The sequence below is a fragment of the Protopterus annectens genome, chromosome 2.part1 (genome assembly GCF_019279795.1).
Source record: "Protopterus annectens isolate FY-2018-M chromosome 2.part1, PAN1.0, whole genome shotgun sequence".
Lineage (NCBI taxonomy): Eukaryota > Metazoa > Chordata > Ceratodontiformes > Protopteridae > Protopterus > Protopterus annectens.
Genome location: NC_056729.1, coordinates 1,487,913,899 through 1,487,941,267, shown reverse-complemented (window position 1 = coordinate 1,487,941,267; position 27,369 = coordinate 1,487,913,899). Strand labels below are relative to the sequence as shown.

General features: G+C 40.9%; 1 protein-coding gene across 1 annotated transcript in view; it reads right to left on the bottom strand.

The window, feature by feature from the left end:
• CEP104 (centrosomal protein 104) overlaps positions 1-27,369 on the bottom strand; it is a 2,320,447-nt gene that overhangs the window by 1,581,481 nt on the left and 711,597 nt on the right. The window contains 1 exon segment of the mRNA XM_044062948.1: positions 23,643-23,870. Within this exon segment, the coding sequence (XP_043918883.1) occupies positions 23,643-23,870 (228 nt within the window).

The following is a 27,369-nucleotide window of genomic DNA, read 5'->3' as shown; positions in this document are numbered from 1 at the left end:
CTGTGGGCAGTAAAGCCAAAGGAGGTGGAGTTTCAATATACATTAAAGACATACACACTTGCAGGCTGGTCAAACAGTATGACGCACAGGAGACACTCCAGGTGCAGTTGACTATTGACAAAACCCATAGTCAAATTACAGCTCGCGTCCCCCAAAACTGACTCAAGATGACCAATCTGGCTAATTGGACCTCTTTGAATATGTCAAGATTCAACCCTTTACTCTGATCCTGGGTGACTTTAACTTCCCAAACATAGATTGGAAGAACAACTCATGCCAGAACACAAATGCCCAGAGATTCCTTGATTTTGTCAATGCAAATGCCTTGGAACAGCTAGTCGATACCCCCACAAGAGGTGATAATATCTTGGACTTGGTATTACCCAACATGAGTAACCACTGCAGCATCCTTATTGTATCATCCTCCCTCGTAAGACCTGACCATAAAGTGGTCACTTTCGAAGTCACCATCCCCCCCCCCCCCACCCCAGCTAGGATCAGACACAAAAACATCTCCAAAGCTAATTACAGCCTCCTGACGGATGGTATAAACAGCTTCACAGCCCCCTCCCCCTCTGTAGGAACTGACACCAATATCAAAAACTACACCAAAGCATTATACGAGCATTTATATAGATGCATGGAATCAGGAATTCCCAAAAGGACTAAATCATCCCTGGCAAGGAAGAGTAAACCTGTCTGGTGGACATCTGCAATAAATAAACTCTATAACAAAAGAAAAAAAATTGCTGTCCAATACCAAGAAGGAGCAGGTGCTCAATTGGAAGTAACATCTCCTTAGCCTGAACAAGCAAATAAGAGCACTAGTGAAATCCTCCAATGCAAGCTTTGAGTCCAAATTGGCCACATCTACTAGAGACAATCATAAAGCCTTCTTCACATATGTCCACAACCTCAAAGGAAGCACCCAGATCTGTTCAGAACTGGTGGTAAAGGTCACCACATTTACAAATGCTGTAGATATAGCAAACCTGCTGGCTGATAGATTCAGCAAATATTTTACCCCCTCTGTCCTCTCCATCAGTAAATCAAAACATCCCCAGTACTTGCCACCTTCCCCTTATATCTAGGGAACAGGTCATCACTGCTCTCTCAATAGCAAAAAATACAGCCTCCATGGGGCCCGATAACATCCCAGGCTGCATCCTAGCTTTGTCCCAGCTGAGTGGACGACAGCCACTGTCATTCCTTTACACAAAGGTTGAGCATCCACTGATCCTGAAAATTATAGACTCTTCAGCCTAACTAGCCTAATCTGCAAGGCCATGGAACGGATTATCATGGACCTAATTAACAAGGACATTAGCAACCTCGAAACACTTGATCCCACACAGTTTGGCTTCACCAAGGGGAGATCATGTCTGATAAATTTGGTCAACGTCTTTGAGACAGTCTACAAAGCCATGGATGACGGGAAGACGGCACACACCGCCTACCCTGACCTGGCCAAAGCCTTTGACACTATTCCCCACTTGGACATAATAGATAAACTCTCTCAACTAGGCACCAATCCATATGTTACCACAAGGGTAGCAAACTGGCTCACTGATAAAACCCACAAAGTCAAAATAGGGGAAGCCACCTCAAGCAGTCAACCCGTAACATGCGGCGTATCCCAGGGTTCGGTCTTGGGGCCTCTGTTATTTGGGGATATACTTTTCTGAGGTGCAGGCCAAAACAAGTGGGCTATGGCTGACCAAGTTTACAGATGACTGCAAGCTGGGTGCTGTCATCAAGTCCCCTAGTGATGTGGACATCCTCCAAGAGGGTCTCACTAAGACAAATGACTGGTGCCAGAAACATGGCCTCAAGCTGGTTACTAAAAAATGCATCATCATCCCCTTTGGAGAGAGTGATGTCCCCACAAGTGATCACATTAATACCAATGTTCTAAGCACGCAAACAGTCATGAGGGATTTGGGCACCCAGGTTGATAGCAACCAGACTTTTGACCACTATGTTGCTTCCGGTGTATGGAAAGCCTTCTACATGGCCCACTTTATAAGTAAGAGTATCTCATCCAGGGGACAAGGAGGTCATAGCATCCCTGTATTCTTCCCTTATAATCCCCATTATTGAGTATAATGCCCCTTTCGGCATGTACCTCGCAAAGCACATGCAGCAGCTGGAGAGACCACAGAGGTTCCTCACCAGGAGAATCCAGGGCCTCAAACATCTACCTTACACAGATAGGTTAAAAGCCCTATCCCTCTACTCAGTTTCATACAGACTCCTCAGAGGTGACCTCTGTCTGGCATACAAGGTGATCATGGACTCCACCTTGATGGGACTGATGCATATCTGAAAGTCAAGCTCCACTTAAGTAACCCACATGCGTGGCCTCAACCTGGTCTGTGACATCAACAAGACTTGTTGGCAGGACAGATTTGTGTCCCAGAGACTCCCCCATCTATGGAATAGACTTCCTCTCTACATCAAGCAGCGTACCTCTTTACCCCTTTTTAAGAGCAACCTGGATAACTGGATGGGGAACAGAAAATATACCCCTGGTATTCAACCTATGCCCCTGCTGGACAGGAGCATCAGGTGCTGCTTTGTCTAAACATGGGCTAAACTCTTGGCTAGGCTTATAAGAGCCACAGGGCCAATAGCCTAGTAACCTCCTATGAGCCTATGAAGGCTAATGTAGCAGAGGTATATACTTTTTTGTCATACATGTCCATGGTATGGTTGTCCTTTTCAGAAGGTAAAAGCTAAGAAGATAGCAACTTAGATGGTTTATCAGTGGTTACAAAAATAACAACAGGATCACAGGAAGGGCTTTTATATACAAACTGTTGAGCTCCAGCAACTTCATAAAACCTCTCCGGTTTCTTAAGGACAGGAGGTTGAGAGTCAGGGGCCTCAGAAACTGCAGTGAAAGTATCAAACAGAGTAGTCAACAATGGGAGGGATCGCAGAAGGCCAAGAAGAATCTATTTGCAAGAGTTAATAGTATGTTTTTTGAATATTAGAAACGTGGTAACAGTCCCAACTAAAGTGTTCCATCATATGAACCACTATATCCCCAAATGTCAACTCCTCCAAGGGACAGCCAAGAGGAAGAGAATCCTCTTCTTCACACCCTAGGGCAAGGGAAGACTGCATCTGAGAGGAGTAAGCAAATAACTCCTCACCAGAGTCTAACTCCTTATCAGTGGAATCAGGGTCCCTAGGGTGTTTGGAACAAGTGGAAGACCAAGGAGTAGTAGCAGGAGCAGACAATCCTTTGGGGGAGGGGTTAACAGCCATAAGTAAAACCCTCCAATTCATTGTATGGATCCTTAGCCACAGGGGCCAGATTATTACTTTTCTGTTTCTTTTTTAAAGGAACATCAGCTTAATCAAACCTAGGAGGCTGAGACCCCTGCCTAAATTCAATGAGGGTACCAGGCACCTCTTCCCTAACAAGTATTTGGGGAATCCCCTAAGCCCCTCTGAAATAATCAGCTGTGGTTCTCCACATCTGCACTAGAAGTAGGCACAGCCTCAGTCGACGTGCAGATGAGCAACTTCATGTCAGCCTCCAACTGGGTCACAGCAGAGGGAGCTGATAGTAGCACTGGACAGTCCTTGGGTTCTTCATCCAACATGATGAAGATGTCAGGTGGAGGCTAGACAGCAGCAGGATCAGTACGAGCCTTTTGGCTTTCTTTTTAAGTTGCAGTGAAACATCAGAGTGGGCAGATTTGGCCATGGCACACTGAACCAAAAGCTTCAGTTGCTGGTTCCCCAAGTAAATGGAAAGAGACAACAGATGACTGCACAGTGTCTTAGGGACAAACGCCTGACAAATCTCACATGACATATGGTAATGGGTAGCACCAAAACAAAAAAAGCACTGCTTGTGTCTGTGTTTATGGGGAATCTACCTCTCACACTCACATTTTCCCTTCCTGGATGACATGTAAGCTTAAGATAATAGATGGAGGAAAGAAAAAAAAGAGATCCCAATGGGGCACTAGTTTGAAGAAGGCTCAATAGTTGAACTAATTTGCTGAATAGCTTTGAAGATTGAATTCAAATGTAGTGTTCGGACTGGCGGCAAAAAGGTTATGAGGATTAGACACTCACATGTCACATAAGTACTTTATGCCTTTCACATAAGACATACATTTGACACATCATAATGCCCAGAAGATGTATGCTTGCTGGACATTTGGCTGTCTTTAGCATGATATATCATGAGTAAAGAATACTGCAACAGTGATAAGGAAGGACATCTGGAGGAGACTAGCAAAGGATTCAACATAATAAGAGCAGAAAATTCAGCCTGGAAAAATATTACAGTGTAATGAGATGAAGTAAGTGCTAACTTGCACATTAGTGAACTGCTCAGAGCCTTAATTTGCACTAACTGCCAGACAAGTTGATGAAAAATGGGGAAAAAAGTGAAGCTGGAAAGTGTTAACTGAAAATCATTTATTTTATATGAATTCATGTAACAAGCTTGAGTGTTAAAGTTAAATAAACCTGTGATAAAAAAAAAAACATTATACTTTGAAGCAGAACAGACAGATATTTTCACTTGGGAGGCAGTCAGCTGGAAAAATTCACTTCAAAAGTGAATTTGCTGAAAAAATTATGTCAAGACAACTTTCAGCAACAGTAGAGTTTCCTCCTCTCTCCACTGTTGTGTGACCTTCAACTAAGCATATATAAGTTCAGAGGGTCTGGTGGTATCCCCCCTATGGGGGGTGCAGAGTTCTTACCCCCTGAAAAATATAATCTCAGAGGTTTGCTGAAAATTCTTTGTCTTTTTTTGGCAAATTCACTTTTGAATAAATTTTTTCATTTGAATTTAAAACTCAAATTCAGTTCAGAATGGCCTTTTGAAGTTTACACATTACACCATCTATACTCCAGTCAGTTTACAAAAATACAAATATACTGCTTTCAATTCCTTTGAAAATAAAATTAAAAAATACAATAAAAATCTTCTTCTTTTGGCTTTTTCTCGGTTAGGGGTCACCACAGTGAATCACCTGTCCGCTCATGATTGGCAGTACAGTTTTACAGTGTCAAGTTGTCAGCCCGGTGTCCAACCTTCCATAGAAGGCACACACATGTACGCACTCATGCCTAGGGCCAATTTAGAGTGTCCAATCCACCTACAGCACGTCTTTGGGATGTGGGAGAAAAATGGAGCACCCAGAGGAAACCTATGCAACCACAGGGAGTACATGTAGACTCCACAAATAATACTGATATAATTTAAGGCCTATAAGAAGCAGTTTTTTTTTCTGTATAATACATATCATTTTGCTCTTTTTGTGTGTCAAGACAATAAGATGTCATAAAAATGAGATATTTTCCACATTAAAATTCAATATTCAGCTGCTCCTTTGCCTTTAAAGGTACGGTAGGGTAGGGGCCCAATCTAAGAACATTTTATATATAATTATGCCTCTAACATTCTCTGAACTTTTCTTGAAAAAATGTTGAAATGTTGTGGGGGTAGTGTCATTTACACATAAACAGCAAAATCAGCCAAAATGTCCTGGCTCTGTGGCACAGTGGACAGATCTATAACTGCAATCCAGGCTACTGAGATGCAATTAGTAGTCTTGGCACTGTAGAAGCTAGGAAGGAGTAGGAAAGAGTGAAGGGGTGTGGCCCAATTGCATTTTTTTTTTGGGGGGGGGGGTTGCACATACTTAGGGACACATTATGCAGTGTTAACTTCCGGATGAAGACTGGAAAGCTCATCACTTATGCTTCAGGGATGCTTGGAGAGAATGGCCCTTGCAGAAATAAGGGGATGGCCTCTGCCATCATTCCATTGCAAAACCTTCCCCTGTACTTTGCTGTGCCATTAGGGCCTAGGAAAACTAAGAAGTAGAAAACTGCAAGTCATCCTTGCCCTAGTAATGGGGAACAAATGGGCTGACAGGTTGAAAGTGGACTGATGACTGACAGACAACAGGGACAAAGAGTGCACAATCCTTTGGAAAACGGTCAATTGTTAAAATATTAATGGTGATTTCTCTTTTTACGATCTGGCAGTTTATTTTTTTAATCATAAGTTATGTCTTTGTCAATACCCTGGGTTTCTTTCTTTTCTCAGAATTTTTATACCTTTTCATCAACTACAACCTACACACCTGCACTAAGACCACAAATTTAAATCATTCAATACAGCCATAATTGCATTCAGTAAAATGTCTTTCATTTCTCCAACTTAAGACAGTAAAATGCCAAACATCGCACCCATTTTAGGAATTCCTGCAACAATGAAGAAACTGCACATCTACTAAAAACCTAAAGGAAGTTATTGCTGAAATGTAAAAAAAAGTTTAGGGAAATTAGTTTATTGGGTAGTTTTGTTAATGTATCACTTAACTTATTTATGAATGACAGGTTGGTTAGGAAACAGTGCTTCATATGAAATGTATTAATTAGACAAGTAGTTTTCATTTCAACCTACACTGGCAGTTACAAGTGATGACACCTAAGAGATTGGTCATTATTGGGAAACAAGACTGCCTAGCAATGCCATGAGGCTCAAAGCTATAAGCATATGGCCTAACCACCAATGGAAGGTTCATCATTCCCTACAGTGCCTGCTCTGGAAGTAACATTTTGCGCAGAATATGGCTTTTGTGCCTGCATTTGTTGATTTTGAGCTGTTAGCTATATTTATTTTATATGACTTTTGTATGTATTTGTCTGTTCAAAGAAAAATAAATTCCCCTTTATATATCATAGTGAAGTTTTTTTTAAGCCAATGATTGCACTATTTTCTTAAATAAAATTTTATCAATTGCACAGCAGCTAATTTTAAGATATTAAACATTATAAACAAAGAAAGACAAAACTGCATATTTTAAACAAAAAAAAGAGGTACTGATGAGGAGCATTACGCCCAAATTGCTATAACTTACAATATAACTTATAGTATACTATATGACAGATTATTTTATTTTAGGGTTCCTATTATATGATCGAAGATGCAATCCTTTGAATGTGTCTTGACAGAACATGAAAGCACGAAACAGCAAAATAGTGAAACGACATAAGTGCGATTTTTTTCCCTGGGAAAGAACTGGCTTGGCCATCTCCATTACTTTGCCATTTTCGTCACTATAGTGCAATCTCGGAGTTGGTATATTTCAGTAGGGGGGAGTCGGGGACACAGCCTCCCACATCAGAGGGTGTGGGGAAGGTGAAGCCCCCCACTTTTATGTAATGTTTTGATCTTTTTATTTTTATTTTTGTGGAACAGTGATTTTTTTTTTCCCTGGGGAAAAAAAAAATCTCTGTTCTGAGTGTTCAGGATTGTAAGCTTTCACTTACATATGGTTGATAAATCAGCATTCTCTGATTTAATATAGACCCCTATTTTATTATACATACTGATTTTATTTTATAGTTTTTTTGTAGTGCGTGTGTGTGTGTGTGTGTCTGCATATATTTAAATATATATATATATAAATATTTACATATATATCTAATCTATATCTAATATATATCTAATCTATATATATATATATATATATATATATATATATATATATATATATATATATATACATCTAACATATATATATATATATATATATATATATATATATATATATATATATATATATCTACATGGATCCCCTTTACATGACTGAATTTTCACTTGCCCGAAACTTAAAAGGACGAGACGACCTCACTAAAATCTTACCTTCACGAACTGTTGGATCACTGTAATTTTACTCTGGGAAAGGAAATACTTAGCCACCATTGTGAACTTTGTTCTTTTCCCCCACTGTGGTGCGATCTTGGAGTTTGTATATTTAGTAGGGGGGGTTGAGGAGTGAAGCCCCCCCCCCCACTTGGATGGATTTGATTTGCTTCGGTTTGTTTATTTTGTCATGGTGGCCACGTGTTACCTTTCCCAGAGCAAAATTATGGTGATCTGAGTGTTTATGAAAGTAAGTCTTTGGCAAAGTCGTCTCATCCTTTTCAGTTTTGGTTAAGTGTAAATTCGATTATGTGAAGTAGACCCACACACACACACACACACACATCTATATATATATATATATATATATATATATATATATATATATATATATATATATATATATATATATATATATATTCATGTGTGTGTGTGTGTGTGTGTGTGTGTTTAAACTCTCTCCATTTTTTAAGCTGGTTTGGCTCATGGTATGGTTGTACTTTCATTTCATTACTAGATTTGTATGTTGTTTTTTATGTATTGCATATCATTTAAATTTGCATCTGTATTTATGTGGTGATTTACTTTTGAGTACTGTAGCTTTAAATGCACATGGATCAGTTTAGTGTGTCATGCTTTTCGTAGCATTTAAACATTTACTTTTATATGTATTTTAAGTTTTGTGGAATGGTTTTAGCTATTTTGTGGAGTACGTTACTATTCTTTTTCTTATTTAACTGCGTTTTTTTTATATTTGGACACTTTGTAATGTTCCTAACGTTTTTATGCTTTTAGTACTTTAAAATGATTGCAATTTATGTCGCAAATAGTTTTAGATTCAATTTATTTTTATTTTTATTGCTATATGGATGTAATAAGCATTTCAGTTTGAGGTATATTTTTGCCTTTTCTCTGAATTTCAGAAGTGATTTAGTAGGCATTTTCCTGTTTCTGGGGTATTGGTGTCGTTAATTACTGTTTTGCTGTCAAAAGACTTTCCAAGACGGCATTTTATTCTGCAAGAGTTCTAATATGGATAGCTTAACAATTTTTTACAGTGATTACTATATAAAAGTTTCCAGTTACCAGCATGAAGAGCAAATCTATAATTTCCCAAAATAAGTGAACCGAAGTAGCAAATGGTTAAATGCAGATTTACTAAATAACATACAAAGCGTACAAATGTCAATGCTGCTGTTGCTGATGGAGTCCTAGCAGAAGTTGTTCAGATTTTACCGTTTAAAAGTTTATTATACTTTTCATCACAGAAGAAAGTACAATAGGCCACCCATTTAGGTAGAGTCTTTGGTGACTGGGAGATGCTCACCCTATTTCTTGAAATACCCTTATTATAAAAAAGCCACTTTTTGAAAACTCACATGATTAAATGTGAAAGTTGTCTATAAATCCTCAACAGTCTACAAGTGTATGTACAATGACAGAAATCATAAAATAAATAGTTAAAATATATCCAAAAATATTCTGTATTGTAAGCCAAGGCATTAAATATACATGTAAAATGAAGGTCGTGCCTTATCAGTCACTGACATAGTAACTATAAATCAGTCAAGTGAAAAGCAACTCAGATGGCTGAATAATTATGAAGACAGTACTGGTAGACTCTCTTCCAACTTACTGGTACATAATAAGGATTCATATATGTGTCAACAACTCAGATTTGACTTCTATCCAGACTGCTGCAGGACTGACCATGGAGAATTGAGCAGCACGAGATGGTTACAGTAAACATAGTGGGTGGAGGCAGTGTGCATACAAAGATGCAGTGAGGTAGGTGTCTGTGTCAATACATGCCATGGAAAAAGGAATGAGAAACAAGGAAATGTCAAGGCAACCCCCCCCCCCAGTGGCGGCTGGTGACTTCAAATTAAAGGGGGGCTGCAGGAGACAGCTGACTGGGTAGGGCCAATGGAAAGGGATGTGGCCAACTAGGAAGGGGTGGGGCTATGCTCAAAACCACAACAACTGGAACTTTAATTAAATACACTGTCCTGGGTGCCAAACCATCATTACAAAAGTCCAATCAAGACAAAATGAAGTGCAGAAGAAAAAAATATTTCAATGCATTGGCTACATGACAACTTACTTAATATCTAGATGGAAACACAAAGGTTGTGATTCAAGAAAATAATAAATTACTTTTTAAATACATTACTGTAATGCCAGTCAGAATCAAGTATATAAAAAAAACAAGCAGCACGCAACTCAAACCACTTCTCCTTGCACTGCAGTTCTAATTATAATTTATATTCAGCTTTGTAAAAGTACCAAGTAACATGCTGAAAGTAGCAATCTCTGTGTGATACCCCCACTTGTAAAAAATATTTTTTATTCAAAAAAGACCTGCTGCCTGACAACAACTATCTACTTATTTCAAGGGGAAGACATGATCAAAGTAAAAAATGAACAGCAAACAAGAAACAAGCTCAAGATAAATTGCTTAAAGGATTACTGCACAAGTTATGGGCTACACATGATAGATTGGCATTCTGTTTAGTTTACCGGTAAAGCCTGCAAAGATGACTGAAAGTCTATAACAAATGTAATGAACTTCTGAAAATACTGTAATCATGTCCTTTATTACAAATACTGTCATATGCATTTCAATACCAAAGGCTTATACGTTATCTAGTTATGTAAATATTCTCTGCATGGCAACAACAAAAAGGCTTTCAATGTTGCTAATTCTTTAACAGTCTGCTTATTAAAGCTTACTTGCATCATACAATCTCCGACAAGCTTACCTGATGGTCATTAAAGGATTGCTACTTAAACACAGAGCAACAGGGCACTGTGACAGCATGCATTTTCTGAATAATAAAAAGCACAAATCAACAGTATAAAAATATGACAGAAAACCAGAACATTCTGCAAAATCAAGGAGAGATGAAAAGCCACGGTTGTACTTGTGGTCTACCTTGGATGGGGGAATACTCCGCACACTTACACTGCATAACTGCTCCTTGCCTTGCTTGGACAAATCCAGAGCGACTACAATGGGGAGTGGGGTGCAACAAGTATGCCACAATTTGAAATGTCTCTGGCTGACAGTGATGGCTCTGACACTCATACCTCACAGCAAGAAATCTGGACAAAGCCATACATAGAAGTGGAACACAGGTTCAAAAATAAGGACAATTTTTAAATATTGCTCTTATAAACTTAGAAAGTAGTAGGTCTTGCATTAGTATGAATTTTCTGAAGGGTATGAAATCTGAAACTCAAATGTCTGCCATTATTTTCTCACTTCAATCTTTAATGATTTGCCACTAATTTGCCAGAAAACCGCAATTTTATGAAAAACAGACCAAAAATGTGATGCAAAAATATAAAATTGCCACACAATACAGCTGGGAACGTGTCACAGAAGGGACACCTTTTTAATTAGTGTTGTTAACTTAAGCAGCTGACAAAATAAGAGTACCTACATGCATTTCTGAAATAAAAGTAATCTATGACTCTGATCATTACAGCTATTTATATTGTAAACCCTCCACGTTTTCTTCCAAAATTGCCATTTTGCAGAGGGATTATTAGGGGCAGAGCAACATTTTGAGCCAAAATTGGGGATAGTTGAGAGGTTTGGATATTCCTAATTCTATAAAGCGATTTATTTGCACGTACGCAGGAAATCCGGACAAGGTCAAATATATTGGAGGAACATACAAACAGTACTAAAAAATTGCTCTTGTATAAACTTAAGACAGTTAATATAATAACAGGTCTTGCTTTAGCATGCATTTTTCTGAAGGTTATGATGTCTGAAACTCAATGTCTGTCATTATTTAGTGACTTCACTCCTAAATGATTTGCCAGAAAACCACAAATTTTATGAGGCACAGACCAGAAATAAGAAACAAAAATCTATTAATTCTGCAAAAATCTGGACAGTTGAGAGGTATAGTTCAGCTGGGGCCATCTTTGAGTTTGCTGCCCTTCCCCCCTCACAAAATCATGGTCGAATGGAGCCTCCCCCCCTGCAGCCATTTACCAGAAACACTGTAATGTGCATACTGCTTAACTTCTGCGATGATTTGGATTTCATTTAAAGTTTTATTTTGCATTTTACAGCACAAACTTTAATAGATATCTGCTAAACAAAGCAATGCAGTCTCACAATAAAAATTGACTTAGCATTAAAACTTCTCTGCCCTTGAAACTCACATTCATTGAAACAGCATTGAAACCCACATTCAAAGAAAATACATTTTGCCAGTGGCAAATAAAGATTAACTTTGGGCTGTTTTCAAATCATGGACCACTGAACACGAAACATATACGTGCTCTTTGATACACCTTCATGACTGTATTAAATTATATTCCTTGTACAATACATTACAGTTGTTAGAGGGCATTTTAAATTTATTGTTTTGAACATTTTTCCAGTAAACAATGAAACAAAATGCATGCACCATTAATGACAAAACTGCCCAATTCAGAACATTTCCATCATAAAAAAGTCTATTCAAACTTCTACAGTCCACCAGTATCAGTAAATATGCACACTCTGAAGAAGTAAAAGTCATTTAAATAATTCCACATTAAAGAAATCTGTAACTAATGAAGAGGTTGCTGCTAGTAAACAACTTTATATGTCATTGTTTTATCTACAAAGAAAGTGCCTGTTGCCCTTGAGGAATAAATTGCCTATGTTGCATTAAAAAATGATAAGCTAGTAATACTATAGTAGGGAATGGATGGCAAACTGATAACAGGTTCATAGTTACTAGGTATCTTCGCCAAAAAGGAAAGCAGCATGCACCCCCCTTTACAACACAGTACAGTATCATTAATCCATCTATCTACTGTGGGAGTAGAACCCACAGCCTTCTGCATCAAAAGCAAGTACACTACCCGTTGTGCTATTAACAATGCAAGCAGACTCAGCATAAGCAGCACTAAACTTTTATTCCCCTGCAGCTCTCAGCTCCTTGTAAAATCTACTCGACACTCAGCTGTATCTCTAAACTTTGCAGCACAAGAAATCTGGAAAAAAGCCAACATTTATGGGGGGGGGGGAGCCCAAAAACCAGGGACACATTGTAAACATTGCTTGTATAATGTTGGAAAGTTGCTAGAATAAAATGCTGTGTTACCAGCATACATTTCACTGCCAAGTCTTGAACCCAGGGGACCTTGTGCAAAACAGTCAGAGCAACATACCACTATGTCAAAATTAGAAGTTATGTACCTACCATAACGTTCCATGTTAGTTGTCTTCTCTCTTTCTTCTTTGCTGGATGGGTTGAGGCACCACACTCGCTAAGCTCTAGCTTCGAGAGTTTTTTTAGCTCGAGGCAGCCCCATATCCCATGATGCAAGGCAGTAAATACCCAGATCTCGTTTGGTACCTAGAGGGAAAACTACCTAGCATAACAACTTTCCACTAAGGAAAGAAGAAGAATAATAAAAAAAGGCTGTAAGGAAAACCAGATAACTAAAACTAGAACTAACTGGTGCCCAAAAAACAAAATCTTCCAGAGACAACTAACATGGAGCGTTATGGTAGGTACATAACTTCTAAATGTTAAGAGCACCTCTATCCTGGGTGGCTCAATGGAACAGACTCTTGAAAACCGGAAGCAAAACTGGCTCTATATCCTGGAGGCAATCCAAAGAAAGAGCTGAAAAGGATGGATTAGTTCTCAAGGATACTCTGTCCTTGTGGAGAGACAAATATGGGGGGAGTTCTCAGAGAGGGCATGAAACTTTAGTGAGCATGAAGCAGCTGGCTCAAAGGGAGGAAGAATTAAGGATGTCAGCACTAGATTTAGGTCCCATTGAGGAGGAGGACTCCTGACAGGAGGTTTGAGGAGAAAAACTCCTTTCAGAAAAGCTCTACAAAGCGTGTGGGACATAATGTTGTGATCTAAAAACCCAACATGAAAGTTGCCAACTGAACTTTGACCGTGGAAGATGAAGAACCAGTGAAAGATTTCCTCTAGAAAAAAAAAAAACTGCATGAACAGGGGCAGTAAAGGGATCTATGCTCCTTGATTTCGCCCAAGGGAGAAGCATTTTCCACTTTAGTGTAAATGCAGCTGACCCGACAGGTGGGATCAGAAGATCTGGCACCAGTCTCAAAGCGGTAGCTTTCTGGAGTACCTGTGTATCAATGGAAAGGGAGGAAAGGCATAAAAAAGTCCCTGGGGCCAATCTTGGGAAGGAGGCTGGGCATTTGCTGTTTTGGGGAGTAGCAAAAGATCTCAACTATAGATTGTTTGAGAGACCACTGTGAGGCATGAGTATAGCTCTGCTCAATCTGTCCACTAAAATGTTGGGGACTTGGTTCTGCCCTGCTTGTTGATATGTACCACACTACGGACATGTTGTCCATGTGAACTGCAATTCCCCCCAAGGGAAGAAAGTCGTTGGGAGCTTGTTAACGCAAAAAAGCACTCTCATCTCTAGACATTTATGTGCAGACCCCCACCCGATCAGGGGAGCAGAGGTGTGACTGTGGCTACCAGGGCCGGGAAACAAAGGGTCCTGCCCTGATGAACCTGGGGACCACCAGATCAGGGAGGCTTCCGTAGTGACTGTGGCTACCAGGGCCGGAAACAGGTCTGCCCCCGAATGAACCTGGAGAAAAGAACAGGATAAGTTGATCGAAATTCCTAATGAGTGCAGAGAGATTAGGTGTAATCCCTGGCTTTGAGAAGTTGATGCCTGGTAGGTGAGCCGTGACACCGCCATTGCATTTTGGTGAACACTCTGGGGGCTGTAGTGAGACCAAAGGGCAGGGCTCTCTTGAAAAAAAAAATGACCCCCCCAGCGCAAAAAAAAAAACCTTCTGGAGTAATGGCAGCTGCCATAAGGCCCAATACTTTAGGACCAGTCTGGCTTGCACTTTTTTGCTGGCAGGATTGAAATTCCTATTTGAGTGCAGAGATTTAGGGTGTAATCCCTGGCAGAGAAGTTGATGCTGGGGTGGGGGAGAGGAGCCAGTCATCGAGATCTGAAAAACACCTGGAATCCCTGGGGGTCTCAGGTGAGCCCGTGACCACCCATGCATTTGGTGAACACTCTGGGGGCTGTGGTGAGAGGCAGCAAGGGGGCTCTGTGGAGGGTGGATTTTTATGTGATAGTAGCGATCCTGAAGATCTTATTGAGCAATATCCAGTTGTCTTGCCCAAGAAGGGCAAAATCGGAAGCGTGACCATCCGAATCTTGTCTTTTCACAGACTTGTTGAGTCTGCTGAGGTCCAATATTGGTCTAAAGAACCTTGAAGTAGATTCGGGCTCTGAATGGTCTGTTTGAACTGGGGGGGGGCCCTTTTTTGTGTAGCTTTTGATACGAATTTTTGTGAGTGAAGGACTTTCCTCGAAAGGAATCTTGTAACCCTTGGATATGATCACAACTGTATGTTGTCTGTGTGAAAAAAAAGCCAGCAGGCGGGTGGGATGCTGGAAGGGCTTGTCAGAGAGGGCTCTGCTGCTTGGTTTTATACTCCTACGGCAGAAAGAGTCTTGCCTTTTGCTCACACCTGGTCAACGATCCTTCACCTGAGGACCAAAAAACAATGATGATCATCAGGAGGAGAAGAGAGGATGCCTTAAAAAGGCTGAGCCCCTGCAGCTGTAGGATCCTGTACTACTCACCTAATTCTTTTAAGGATGTCCTTTGGATCTGCAGTTTCCTTCTTGGTGGTGGGCCCACCACCACATGGCATCAACACCTTTTTTTGTAAGAAATTCTGTTTCTGAAGGGGGCTAATATAATTTTAAAAAAATCTGGGGAACTGGTTTTATGGAATCAGGGAGATGCCCATGCTTCTGAGCTATCACGGTATACCGACTCATCCTCGGAGTTTTAGGAGTTCTAGATGTCTGAAAAAAGAGACATCTCAGGTAGTAGACTCAGGGGGTCTAGGTGCTTCCTCTTACAGGTCCTTCTCTCTGAGGATCTCCCTGAAGATCAGAGAGAGAATCCAAGAGAGGGGGGGTTCCCAGTGGGGAAACCTGAGGTGTGGATCTCGGTCTGACTATGAAGCATTTGGGCTAGTGCCTGTGATTTTACAATCTGATCGGTTCCAAAGAGGGAGACCTGACTGCTTCCTCGATGGAACCATGTGTCTAACAATTGTAAAATAATTGGTAAAGTGACTCTTGATCATCTGTTTTGTGAAAGAGAGCAAGACTGAAACTTAAATGGCTACCATTTAGTGAATTCAGTTCTCACCATAGCTGTCAACCTCTTAGCACAAAACACCTGAACAAAGCCAATAATGGGGGAATACAGCCCCCAAACATATTCAGTGAATTCAATTCTCACCATAGCTCTAAACCTTAGCACAAAAAACCTGGACAAAGCCAATAATGGGGGAATACAGTCTCAAAAATAGGGACAAATTTCAAATATCCATGTTATAAACTTAGAAAATTGCTAGAATAAAAAGGTTTTGTGTTACCATGTACTTTCTGAAGAATATGAAGTCTGAAATTCAAATGCCTGTTATTTTTTTTTAACATTTGTTAACCAGGAAAGTCTGACTTGGAACAAAAGCCAATTTTCAGCAGAGCAGGGAGAAACACTCCAGACACCTGTTCTTTGTAAGATGGGAGGACATGCAGACTCCACACCAAATGTAACCCAGGCAAGAATCAAACCAGAGAACCTGTAGCTGTCAGGCAACAATGCTACCAGTGCACCACAGCATTACTGACTTTGCAAGGAAAAACAAACACAGAAACCAGAGATTTTATGAGGAACAGAACAAATATGAGGCAGACATCTGCAAAATTTTTACAAATGGTGGTGGGTAGGGAATTCAGGCCCTTGCCACCTGCACCCAAGGTACAGGGTTCAAGCCTGAGTATTCTCTACCCACCACCATCTGTTGTCTCTAGCCACCAGTATATAGCAACCGGAACATTGTATATATATATATATATATATATATATACACACACACACACACACACACACACACACACACACACACACACACACACACACACACACACACACACACTCGAGTTGTTCCCCCTGAAAGCAAGCTCCTTTGTAGTCCTGCGCAAGCTAACAGCTGGTTTCCACAGCAAGCTTCCCTGTAGTCTTCTCATGCACAAGCTAACGGCTGGTTTCTGGTTTGGCTTGGCTCCTCGAGAATAGGCTGGAGGCTCCAGCCTGCTGATGATGCAGTCCAGTTTCCTTCTCATCTGTGTGGTCATCACCACACAGACTTCTGGGCTGGCAGGGCGGAGATGCCTTTCTCCTCTATCCAGACTGCCTAACACAGCAGTCTGGAGTTCTGTGAGTACCAGGAACTCCAAGCACACATGCATGGAGTTCCGGGACTCGCTATTTTTTTTTTATTTTCTTCTTTCTTTTGTACAGGTAGGGGGGCTGCAGCCCTGCAGTCCTATAGCATGAGCTGTCCCTGCACCCCCTTTCAGGATGACTGTGGCTAGGACTCCTGTCACAAAGATCTCACTCTATGAGAGGAGGGATTAAGTGCAAAAATTAATCATCATCATCAACCCCCTTTTACTAATTTTCAACATGGGCTGGGGTGTTGTGTCAACTATTGCCATATTTCTCAATTCAATGTCACTCTTCTACAGTCATGCCAGACTGCCTCAGATCTTATTGCTCAAAAAGTCTCCATCCATTTGCAGGATACCCTCATTTCCTCTTGCCTTCTTCATGTCTGCCCTAAATCATCTTCACCAGATTGTTTTCTGCTTTTCTGCACAGGTGTCTGAACAAACATAATCTGTTCTCTTTGACATTCTCTGAAATCAGAGCTATTTTGGCATTGCTCTGATGTCTTAATTTCTTTGTCTGTCCCATTGTATGCATCCTACTACCTGTCTCAAGCAATTCATCTCCATCACCTCTAGCTTCCTCAACTGCTTTGCCTTTACTGCCCAGGTTTCTGTACCCTACAGAAGTACTGTCACACCACTGTTTTGTACACCTTACTTTTCAGCTTCTTTGGTATTCTTCTGTCATATACTATCCTGAAACTCTATGACAGTAGGCTACAGCCCTTCTGATTCTAGCTTTGACCTCCTCATTCAGACTTTCCTTCTTAACTTTTACCTTTAACCTTTAACTTTTAATTTTTCAAGATGGTGGCGCCCTGAATGGCAATGACTACTCTGGCTCCTGATTGTGCATTTCATGTTTTTTTGTATTAATGTAGTTCTCTGTTGGTATATAGTCCATTTTTGTGAACCATTTTACTGTCAGGTGAGTGGTGAATGCAGCACTGGTGTTTTTCTGCACAGCTGTGGTGGATTTACCATGTTTTGGATCGGTGACTCTTCGATGACCGATGAGCTGGCCATGTTCCTCTTGGGCCTTCTGGGTGGCAGTTGTGTTTAGTGCAGGGAATCAGAGCCTGGCTTGTGGAATTTGGACTCTGATTGGTTTCTTTGTGCGATTGGTCGGGTCTTTGGAATGTTGCTGGTATTGGTAGATGGAGTTGACGATCTTGGTAAGAATGGTGTGGAAGGAAAGGACTGTTGTGGTACTGTAAATCATTCGGGCCTAAGGTAGGAGTGTGCCAGTGGAGAAAATTGGCATAATCACAGAAGAATGTATGGAGACTTTGGAGTATTTGTTGGGGTTGGCGACAGTTTGGATGGGAGGATAGCTGCGGTTACAGAAATTGTTATTTAAAGCTTCTATCACTTGGACTTTGTTGTTGCTGTGCTGTTGTTGCTACTGCTATTATGTGCTTGTTTTTATTTGTATGTTTAAAAAAAGTTTTTTTTGCACATGAGCTTTGAGAAACATAATTCCGTTCAACTGTGCTCTTCTTATATGGTCTGAATAACAATAAAGTTCTACTTGTAACTTAACCAGTCCTCCCAGATACCTGAAGCTGCTAACCTGTTCCACTATTTTCCCTTCCATCTCAATTCTCACATTATTCTGACTTCCCCAGCTGCCATTATAACTGTCTTATCTGTTTTTGTAATGGGATTATATCAAGGATCAACTCTGAGCCTTTTCTTATTTGTAATGGTGATGGACAGGTTGACAGACGAGATCAGACAGGAGGCCCCGTGGACTATGATGTTTGCAGATGACATTGTGATCTGAAGTGAGAGTAGTGACCAGGTTGAGGAGACCCTGGAGAGGTGGAGATATGCTCTAGAGAGGAGAGGAATGAAGGTCAGCAGGACTAAGACAGAATATATGTGTGTGAATGAGAGGGAGGCTAGAGGAACGTTGAGGATGCAGGGAGTAGAGTTGAAGGTGGATAAGTTTAAGTACTTGGGATCAACAGTTCAGAGTAATGGTAAGTGTGGAAGAGAGGTGAAGAAGAGAGTACAGTCAGGGTGGAATGGGTGGAGAAGAGTGTCAGGAGAGATATGTGATAGATGGGTACCAGTAAGAGTGAAAGGGAAGGTCTACAAGAGGGTAGTGAGTCCAGCTATGTTATATGGGTTGGAGACGGTGGCATTGACAAAAAGGCAGGAGTCTGAGCTGAACGTGGCAGAATTAAAGATGTTAAGATTTGCACTGGGTGTGACGAGGATGGACAGGATTAGGAATCAGTATATTAGAGGGTCAGCTCAGGTTGGACGGTTGGGAGAGAAAGCCAGAGAGGCAAGACTGTATTGGTTTGGACATGTGGTGAGGAGGGATGCTGGTTATATTAGGAAAAGGATGCTAAGGATGGAGCTGCCAGGTAAGAGGAAAAGAGGAAGGCCTAAAATAAGGTTTATGGATGTGGTGAGATAGGACATGCAGGTGGTTGGTGTGACAGAGCAAGATGCAGAGGACAGGAAGAAATGGAAACAGCTGATCTGCTGTGGCAACCCCTAACAGGAACAGCTGAAAGAGAAGGGAGAGACAACTGTCTTATCTGTACTCAGTTTCATTCCATTGGTCTTCAGTTGTGCATTCAATTCCCCTATCCTTTGACAATGCTCTTGCACAGAGTCGGCCTATAATGCCATATCATCTGCACACAGCAACTTTATGATCTGTCCCCCTAACCTGTTTGCTAATGTAGTCCATCACCAATATGAACAACAGTGGGCTCAAAGCTGAACCATGATGCATAAAGACTTCCAACAGGAACCCCTCAGACAGTCCGAACACTGTTCGTACTTGAGTGATTGGATCCTTGTACATAGTCCAAACTAATTCTACTAATGTTCCCAGGACTTCAAACCACCACAAGACTGTCCAAATCAGCTTTCTTGGGACCCTGTCATATGCTTTCTCCATGTCCAGGAATGCCAACTGGACTCTTTCCTCGTCTCTAGCTTTTGCTACTATCTGTCTCATTTGCAAACATTAGGTTAGTTGTGCTGCATCCTAATCTGAAACATAAATGCTTTCTCATCTAACTTTCTACCACTCCGCATATTCATTTATCAAACACCCTCTCCAGAACTTTCATGCAGTGTCACATGAGTTTGATACCTCTGTACTGCCCAGAGTTGTGAATATCCCCTCAGTTCTTGTACACTGTCATTAGTATGCTTGTTCTCCAGTCACCTAAAATACACCTTTCTCACCATACTGTTATGAGTACCCTCAGGAGCCATTTTTCCCCTATGTCATCCAGAACGTTTATCATATCTACTGTGACCTTATCGCTGCTTTCCCTTACTTTATTTCTCATAGTGTTGTTCTCGCTTCTTCTAGAGTGGGATCCTCGTCTTCTTTGCTCGTAGGCTGTGTATGGGGCAGTTCAGCCTCTGTGGAGTTTTCTTCATTCAGAAGTTGCTGGAAGGATTCTTTCCTTCTGCCTTTGATTTCCTGTGGACTGGTGAGCAGGTTGTTGCTGGCATCCCTTATGAAAGGTGTCTTGCAATCTTCTTTATCTTTCTGTCCTTGCCTTCCAACCTCATATAGTTTCTTTGTGTTCTCTACTGAGTCACTTTCCAGAAGCTGGCAGACTGCCTCTGATGCCTTGTTCTTTCCTTTTGCAACTCTTCTCTTAGCTTCTTTGTTAGCCAGCTAGTATTCCTTCTTAGCCTGGGCTATCTTTTTTATTTCCCACTTTTTTCCTGCACTCCTCTTTTCTTTTGATGACATCTTGGACTTTGCATTCCACCACCAACTTTCCATATGTACCTTGCTTGGCTGCATATCTGTTCTATAGTCCTCAAACATGCTGTTTTGAGGCATTCTTCTTATCTTACTCCACCTAGTTGCTCTTCTTCCTGAGGTGCTAGAACCCTGACTATTTCTGGGAACTCCTGTGCTTTTTCTTCAGTCAATGTAAAGGTCTTCATCCTAGTCTCTGCTGACCTTAATGTCTTCTTTGACCACTTCTTGCAGTTAATTGTGGCAACCACTTGTTTATGCTGTGGATCAACTGTTTCAATGGGGATGACTTTGCAATCAATGATTCTATCCCACTGCCCTTTCCTTACTAGGAGAAAGTCTGAGTTGTGTGCTGGTCACTTTTGTATATGATCTTGTGACTGTCTCTCTTTCTGAATCACCTGTTAGTCACTATCAAACCACTGGCCAGACAGACATCTAGAATGGTCTTTCTTTCTTTATTCCTGCTGCCCCACCCATATGGACCCAAGCAGCCCTCATATCCTGTTCTGTCTGTCCTGTTATGTGCATTCAGGTCACCCATTACCATCACAATTTCATGTTGTCCTGCTTTATCTAGTAGGTCCTGCAGCTGCTGTCTAAATGCACTTCTCTTTTCAGTATCACAGCAATGCAGTAGGGCATAAGCCAACATTATGAATAGTGCTCTATCCTTACACTGGAGTCTGAGTGCCATGAGTGTCACTAATTCAGATGATATCCCTCACTATCTTCTTATGTCTCTCTCTCTCACACAATTCCCACAACATTTCTAGTTTGTCCTCCTACTGAGTAGTAGACTCTGGATTCCTAGCCAAGTGTCTTTGGTGCACTGCCCTTTCATTTCTCCTGGATACAGAGGATGTGCATTGCAGTGCAAAATGTATGTGGTGCAATAACTGGTGAATGGTAGAGAGGGTATCTGTTCACATGATTTTAGCAAGAGGAAAAGAATGAAATAAAAGCATACTTCTCTGATACCGGAAGAATGCAAAGTTCCTGTAATCATGGCGGCGCAGATAAAAATCATACTCTCCAAAGCCAAGAATACAGCATCCATGGGACTTGACAACATCCCAGGCTGCGTTCTACATGAACTACAGAATGAACTGGCACCCAACCTAAGCACCATGTTCAATCATAGCCTCACCTCAGGCTTTGTGCCCACTGAATGGCACACAGTGACGGTTATCCCACTCCACAGAAGGGGAGCCACTACAGACCCCGGGAACTACCACCCCATTAGCCTGACGAGCCTGGTCTGCAAGGCCATGGAACATATCATCATGGAACTTATAAACAAAGACAGTGGTAATCTCCAAACTCTGGACCCCACCCAGTTCAGGTTTGTAAAAGGCAGATCATGTCTCCTAAACCTGACTGATTTCTTTCAAGCAGTCACCAAAGCCGTAGAAGAGGGTAAGGTAGTTCACACAGCCTATCTAGATCTCACCAAGGCTTTTGACACCAGCCCCCACTCTGGAATTATAGATAAACTCACTAAACTAGGTATAAATCCCTATGTCACAAGATGGGCTGCCAACTGGTTCACTGACAGAACCCACACTGTGAAAGTAGTAAACTCCAAATCTGACTTCAGACCATTGACAAGTGGAGTACCACAGGGTTCAGTCCTGGGTCCTCTCCTGTTCGGTAGCTACTTTTTTGAAGTACAGGCTAACACTGAAGGTCTTTGGCTAATGAAGTTCACAGATGACTGCAAACTAGGAGCCATAATTGAAACTCCTAACAATGTGGACATCCTACAAAAGGGCCTCACTGAGACAGATGCCTGCTGTTAATGCCATGGCCTCAAGCTCAATGCCAAAAAGTGTACTATCATCCCCTTTGGTAAAAACTCTGCACCCAGGAGCTACCACATAGGTGGTAGTCTACTTAACTTTGAAAGTGTGATAAGAGACCTTGGGACACAGGTGGACAGTAATCTCTCCTTTGATAATCACATAGCCACAGTAGTCAGGAAATCCTTCTAAGTGGCACACCTCATCACAAAAGGTTTCTCATCCAGGAAAAAAAGAGGTCATTGTTCCCCTCTACTCGTCACTCATTAAACCCATTATAGAGTACAATGCCCCTTTTGGTATGTACCTCACAAGATATTTGCAACAACTGGAAAGGCAGCAGAAATACCTCACAAAGAAGATTACCGGCCTCAAACAGATGCCCTACGCAGACTGTCTTGAAAAACTCCAGCTTTACTCCGTTGCACATTGCTTACTCAGAGGTGATCTCTGCCTAAAACACAAAGCTATGTCAAACCCAGAGCTGTTGAACATGCTCCACATAAAGAAATCTCAATCCCTCCAAGCTACATGCTCTAGGGACCAAAACCTTGTCACCACAATAAACAGAACATGCTGGAGGGATAGATTCCTGTCCCAGAGACTTCTCATACTCTGGAACAAACTGCCTATCTATATCAAATAAAGCTTCTCATTAGCACTCTTCAAGAAAAGTCCTGATGATTAGACGGGAAATAGGAAATTCACCCCGGGATCACTTCTGTGGCTCTGCTCGACAGGGGGACAGGAAACTAATTTTCTTGGGTGGCGCAAGCCAGGGTACCTTTTTGCTTAGGCTTGTATAGGCCCTAGGGTCGGCAGCCTAGTACCTACCTACCTATGAACCTATACACCAGTACTATGGATACAAAAGCAGTAAGCACCCCGACAACAGGAAAGTTTCAATGCCACTTAACAAAAAATTCAAAGACAATTTAAAGAAATATGCTTCACTGAATAACTAGCACAGAACAAAAATGCAACATGCATAGAGCAGACTAACAAAATTGTTCTGGTTTACTATACTGGATAAATGCAGAGACAAAAAATATAACACATTACACTAGCTATCAGGAACAATATTCAGATATCAAAAGATGCAACTTACATTAATTTTTGGAACAGTATGCTGCTGCGGTGATGGAGAGGTAGGAGGAGTCTGTGTGCGATGGGTTGCAATAGGTTTTGGAGAAATACGCTGTGGTTGCTGCTCCTCTGATAAAGGCTTATTTGGTTTCTCTGGAAGTCTCTCTGTCTTTTGTCGTGGTGACTCTAGGGGTTTTGAGTTACTGTGATAGGTCAAAGGCTCCAGCAGAAGTTCAGCAGGCCTGCGTATCTAAAGGAGACAAAAAGCTGATAGGTAACTTTCATAACAGTAACGAGTAATGTCACTTACTTTCTCTTCCCCCACACACACATATATATATATATATATATATATATATATATTGTATATATGTACACACACGTTTATGTATGCATATATATATATATATATATATATATATATATATATATATATATACATATATGTATACATAGAGATATATATATGTGTGTGTGTGTATATATATATATATATATATATATATATATATATATATATATATATATATATATATACATACATACATACATACATACATGCACACACAATTGTAAATATATGCACAGTGCATACCCATAAACATTTCTGAAATATGCTGCTGTTGTTTATGGTATCCCAGCAGAATGTGCTGTAACTTTGCCATGTGTAAGTTTATTGTACTTATCATATAATACAGTACAATGGGACACCCATTTAGGTAGAGTGCTTGCTGAGTGGTAGTTCTTCTTTATATTTCTTGAAGGAAATAAACTGCTGATGGATATTTCTGATTTCACTGGTTCTTCATGCATAGTATTTGAGCTACATTGGTACATTCAACAAATTTAAATGCGTTTCTGTATCAATGTGTTAGTTAAGAAGAAAAGACTTGCAGCTGCATAGAATGAACAGGTACTGAAAATACTACTTCAGGAGCAAAGGTTGGGTTAGTGTTCAATGATAGTCTTTCATTAAGAAAACGAAACAAGGAGGTTTACACTTGAGGACATGTAACTATGACTCCTCCTGTCAGATGTAACAGCTACTACAAAAAAGGTATATTCCAAGAAAGGTACTTTAATTTTGCAGATTCAGCAGCTTCAACAGACTACAGGATTAGCTCTTCTAACATACATTTTAAATCCATAGTGTGATATGTACATTTTTTTGGTGGTCTCTGAACTAAAGATATCTTAAAGAAGACTTTAACAGCTGAATATCCTGCTACCTAAGAATAAGTATATAAACAAATATTATTGATATGTGAAATCTGATTGTACTAGGTTAGACTCAAACAAAAACTGTTAGTCTCATAACTATGCAACAGAAGAACGAAAGCAGTCCGGGGTGTGGGACAAACCCTGGTACTTGGGTATATTGTACATACGTGTACATGCATCTTGGGCACAATATTTTGCATGCTGAGGTAGACTACCCAGATTCATGACCATGGATTTTGGTAGTGTGCTAATTCTTTTGCTTTTTCTTTATATGGGTAGCATCTGTTTGAACAGAAGAAGGCTCTGACCCCTGACCTACCTCAATGAGCGATTCTGGTTTCTCCTCCCTTACTAAAATCTGAGGAATCCTTTTTAGCTCTTTTGATACAACAATTTGTGCCCCCCCCTTCTCTGTCCTATCTTTTGCAGCAGTAACTTTGGACATGTAGTTCTCAGACACCATACTGGCCTCCAGTGGGGTTATGGTAGCAAGCATCTGAGGAAGTGTTGGACTTGCTGCAGGTTCTGCAACCTCACTGCGTACATCCAAATCAAACTAGGCAGACTGAACTTTGGGCCTAGGAGTCTTAAGCTTTATTTCTGAACAGATGGCATATCGGGGGGAGGGATCTACCATCTTGGCTTGACCTAAACACCTAAGTTGTTGAGTGTCTAAGTAACTGTTCAAACATGACAAACACATACATTAAGTTTTAGGCATGAAAGACTGGCAGATAGAACAGTTTCTGTAATTGTGCTCTGCACCTAAACAAAAAGAGCACTAGAGGTGGTGGTCTTTGCAGGGGATCTGCTTAATGCAATCACACTTCCCCTCCTAGCTGACATCTAACAAAATCACATATCAACAAAGAAAGCAAAGGAAGCTCCCCAATGAAGCACTTATCTGAACAAGTTGAATGCTAATGGAAACAACTAACCATGGGAAGATCAGACCTGTGGGTGTGAGACCTGCATTCAAGCTGATGGTAAGTTAGTCTGAGGATTTACACTCATACGTCCACTTATGTACCCTTACACCCATTAGCTGAGGTCATATGTCAGAAGTATGGCTTAGTGGAAAGTTTTAGGCTCTGGTACCACGGCTGGACATCAGTGCCGAAAATTCCATCAGTCTGGGTTACCGCAACAGTGATTTCAGTCAGGACATCATCCAGGCTTCATGAATGGCACACAGCAACTAGTACACAACTCTGTACAAAGCTCTCTTGTGCTTGGAATGGGGGAAGTAATATACAGCATAACAGTGCTACACAGCACACCAAGAAAATGTTGTTCAGTATAGTTTACTGTACTGCTCAAAGTAGCAACATGTAGCTTTTTAGTTTTTCAGTGCACTATGGACCTCTGTCATGTTAGGGAGCGACTCATATAGAAATTTCATTCTTTAGCCATGATAGCAGACCAGGGATCAGTACCATAATATGGTAATGAGCAGACTTGAGCTGTGTGTACTCCTACTGCCTGGAACTCAACATCATCACTAAGAGGGGGTGAGACAAGGTCAGCTGTGACAGCAGCTTTGTCTGCTTCACTACAATTAAGGTTTCTGTAGCATGCAACAGGGGTGTTTTCCTTTTTCTGTGAGTGTAACTATACTACTATGTTGCATGGCTAAGTCTGCAGAGCAACACAGAACCCAGTCACAGAGAATCATTATGCTTCTCAGTGCAGTGCCATTGGCAGTGTGTGGTTGAAAGCCTGCAGGTTACCCTACAGAGACCAGTCCATACTCTGATGCTTCTTATTTTTGAGGGGTGTGCAATCAGGGAGTGGAGTACAATGACTACAAAATGTGAAGTAAGACAGCATACAGTATTTTACCTCATTATGTGACTTTTATTTTAATCACAACAGGATTCGGTACACTACTCTGTGGCATACCAAGTCTTCCCTGCAGTTTACGATGTTTATGAGCACCCAAATTCCATGCACAAATCTCTTCCAGTTTCAAATGTAATGTTTTTTATTAGGTTTCTTTGGTTCTTTCAGAATATTCAAAGACTAGGAAGAATTTGAGATATTCTTAGGAGAGCGAAGTCAATCCTCCATGCTATATGATTCATAGTTTTGAGTTTGTAATGCAAAATCGTGCCCTCTTACTGAGTCAGTAGAGATATGTGCTAAGGTAATGACTGTGGTTAGACAACTGAGCAAGCTCATAAACAGAGAATGTTGCAGATGCTTTGTTCAAGGAAGAGCTATCAGAATTACATTAAGTCACAGCTGTGTGGGCATGATAACATTTTGTACCCCCCCCAAGTAACTTATTTTAATCTACCACTACAGTGTGGGTGTTGGAGTCTTTATTTATACTTCAAGGGCAATAAGACATTATTTCTCCACACCCTCCAGCTTTTTCTTTGAGTGGGGGGGGATAACTAGAACCAGGTCTATAAAATATCCTAAGCATCATACTTTGGTCATGCCTATGCTACTCTTTGAGACATTCAACGCAAGACCCTCTTGTCTTAGTGAATTTAATACTGCCTATATTTTGAGGGGGGATA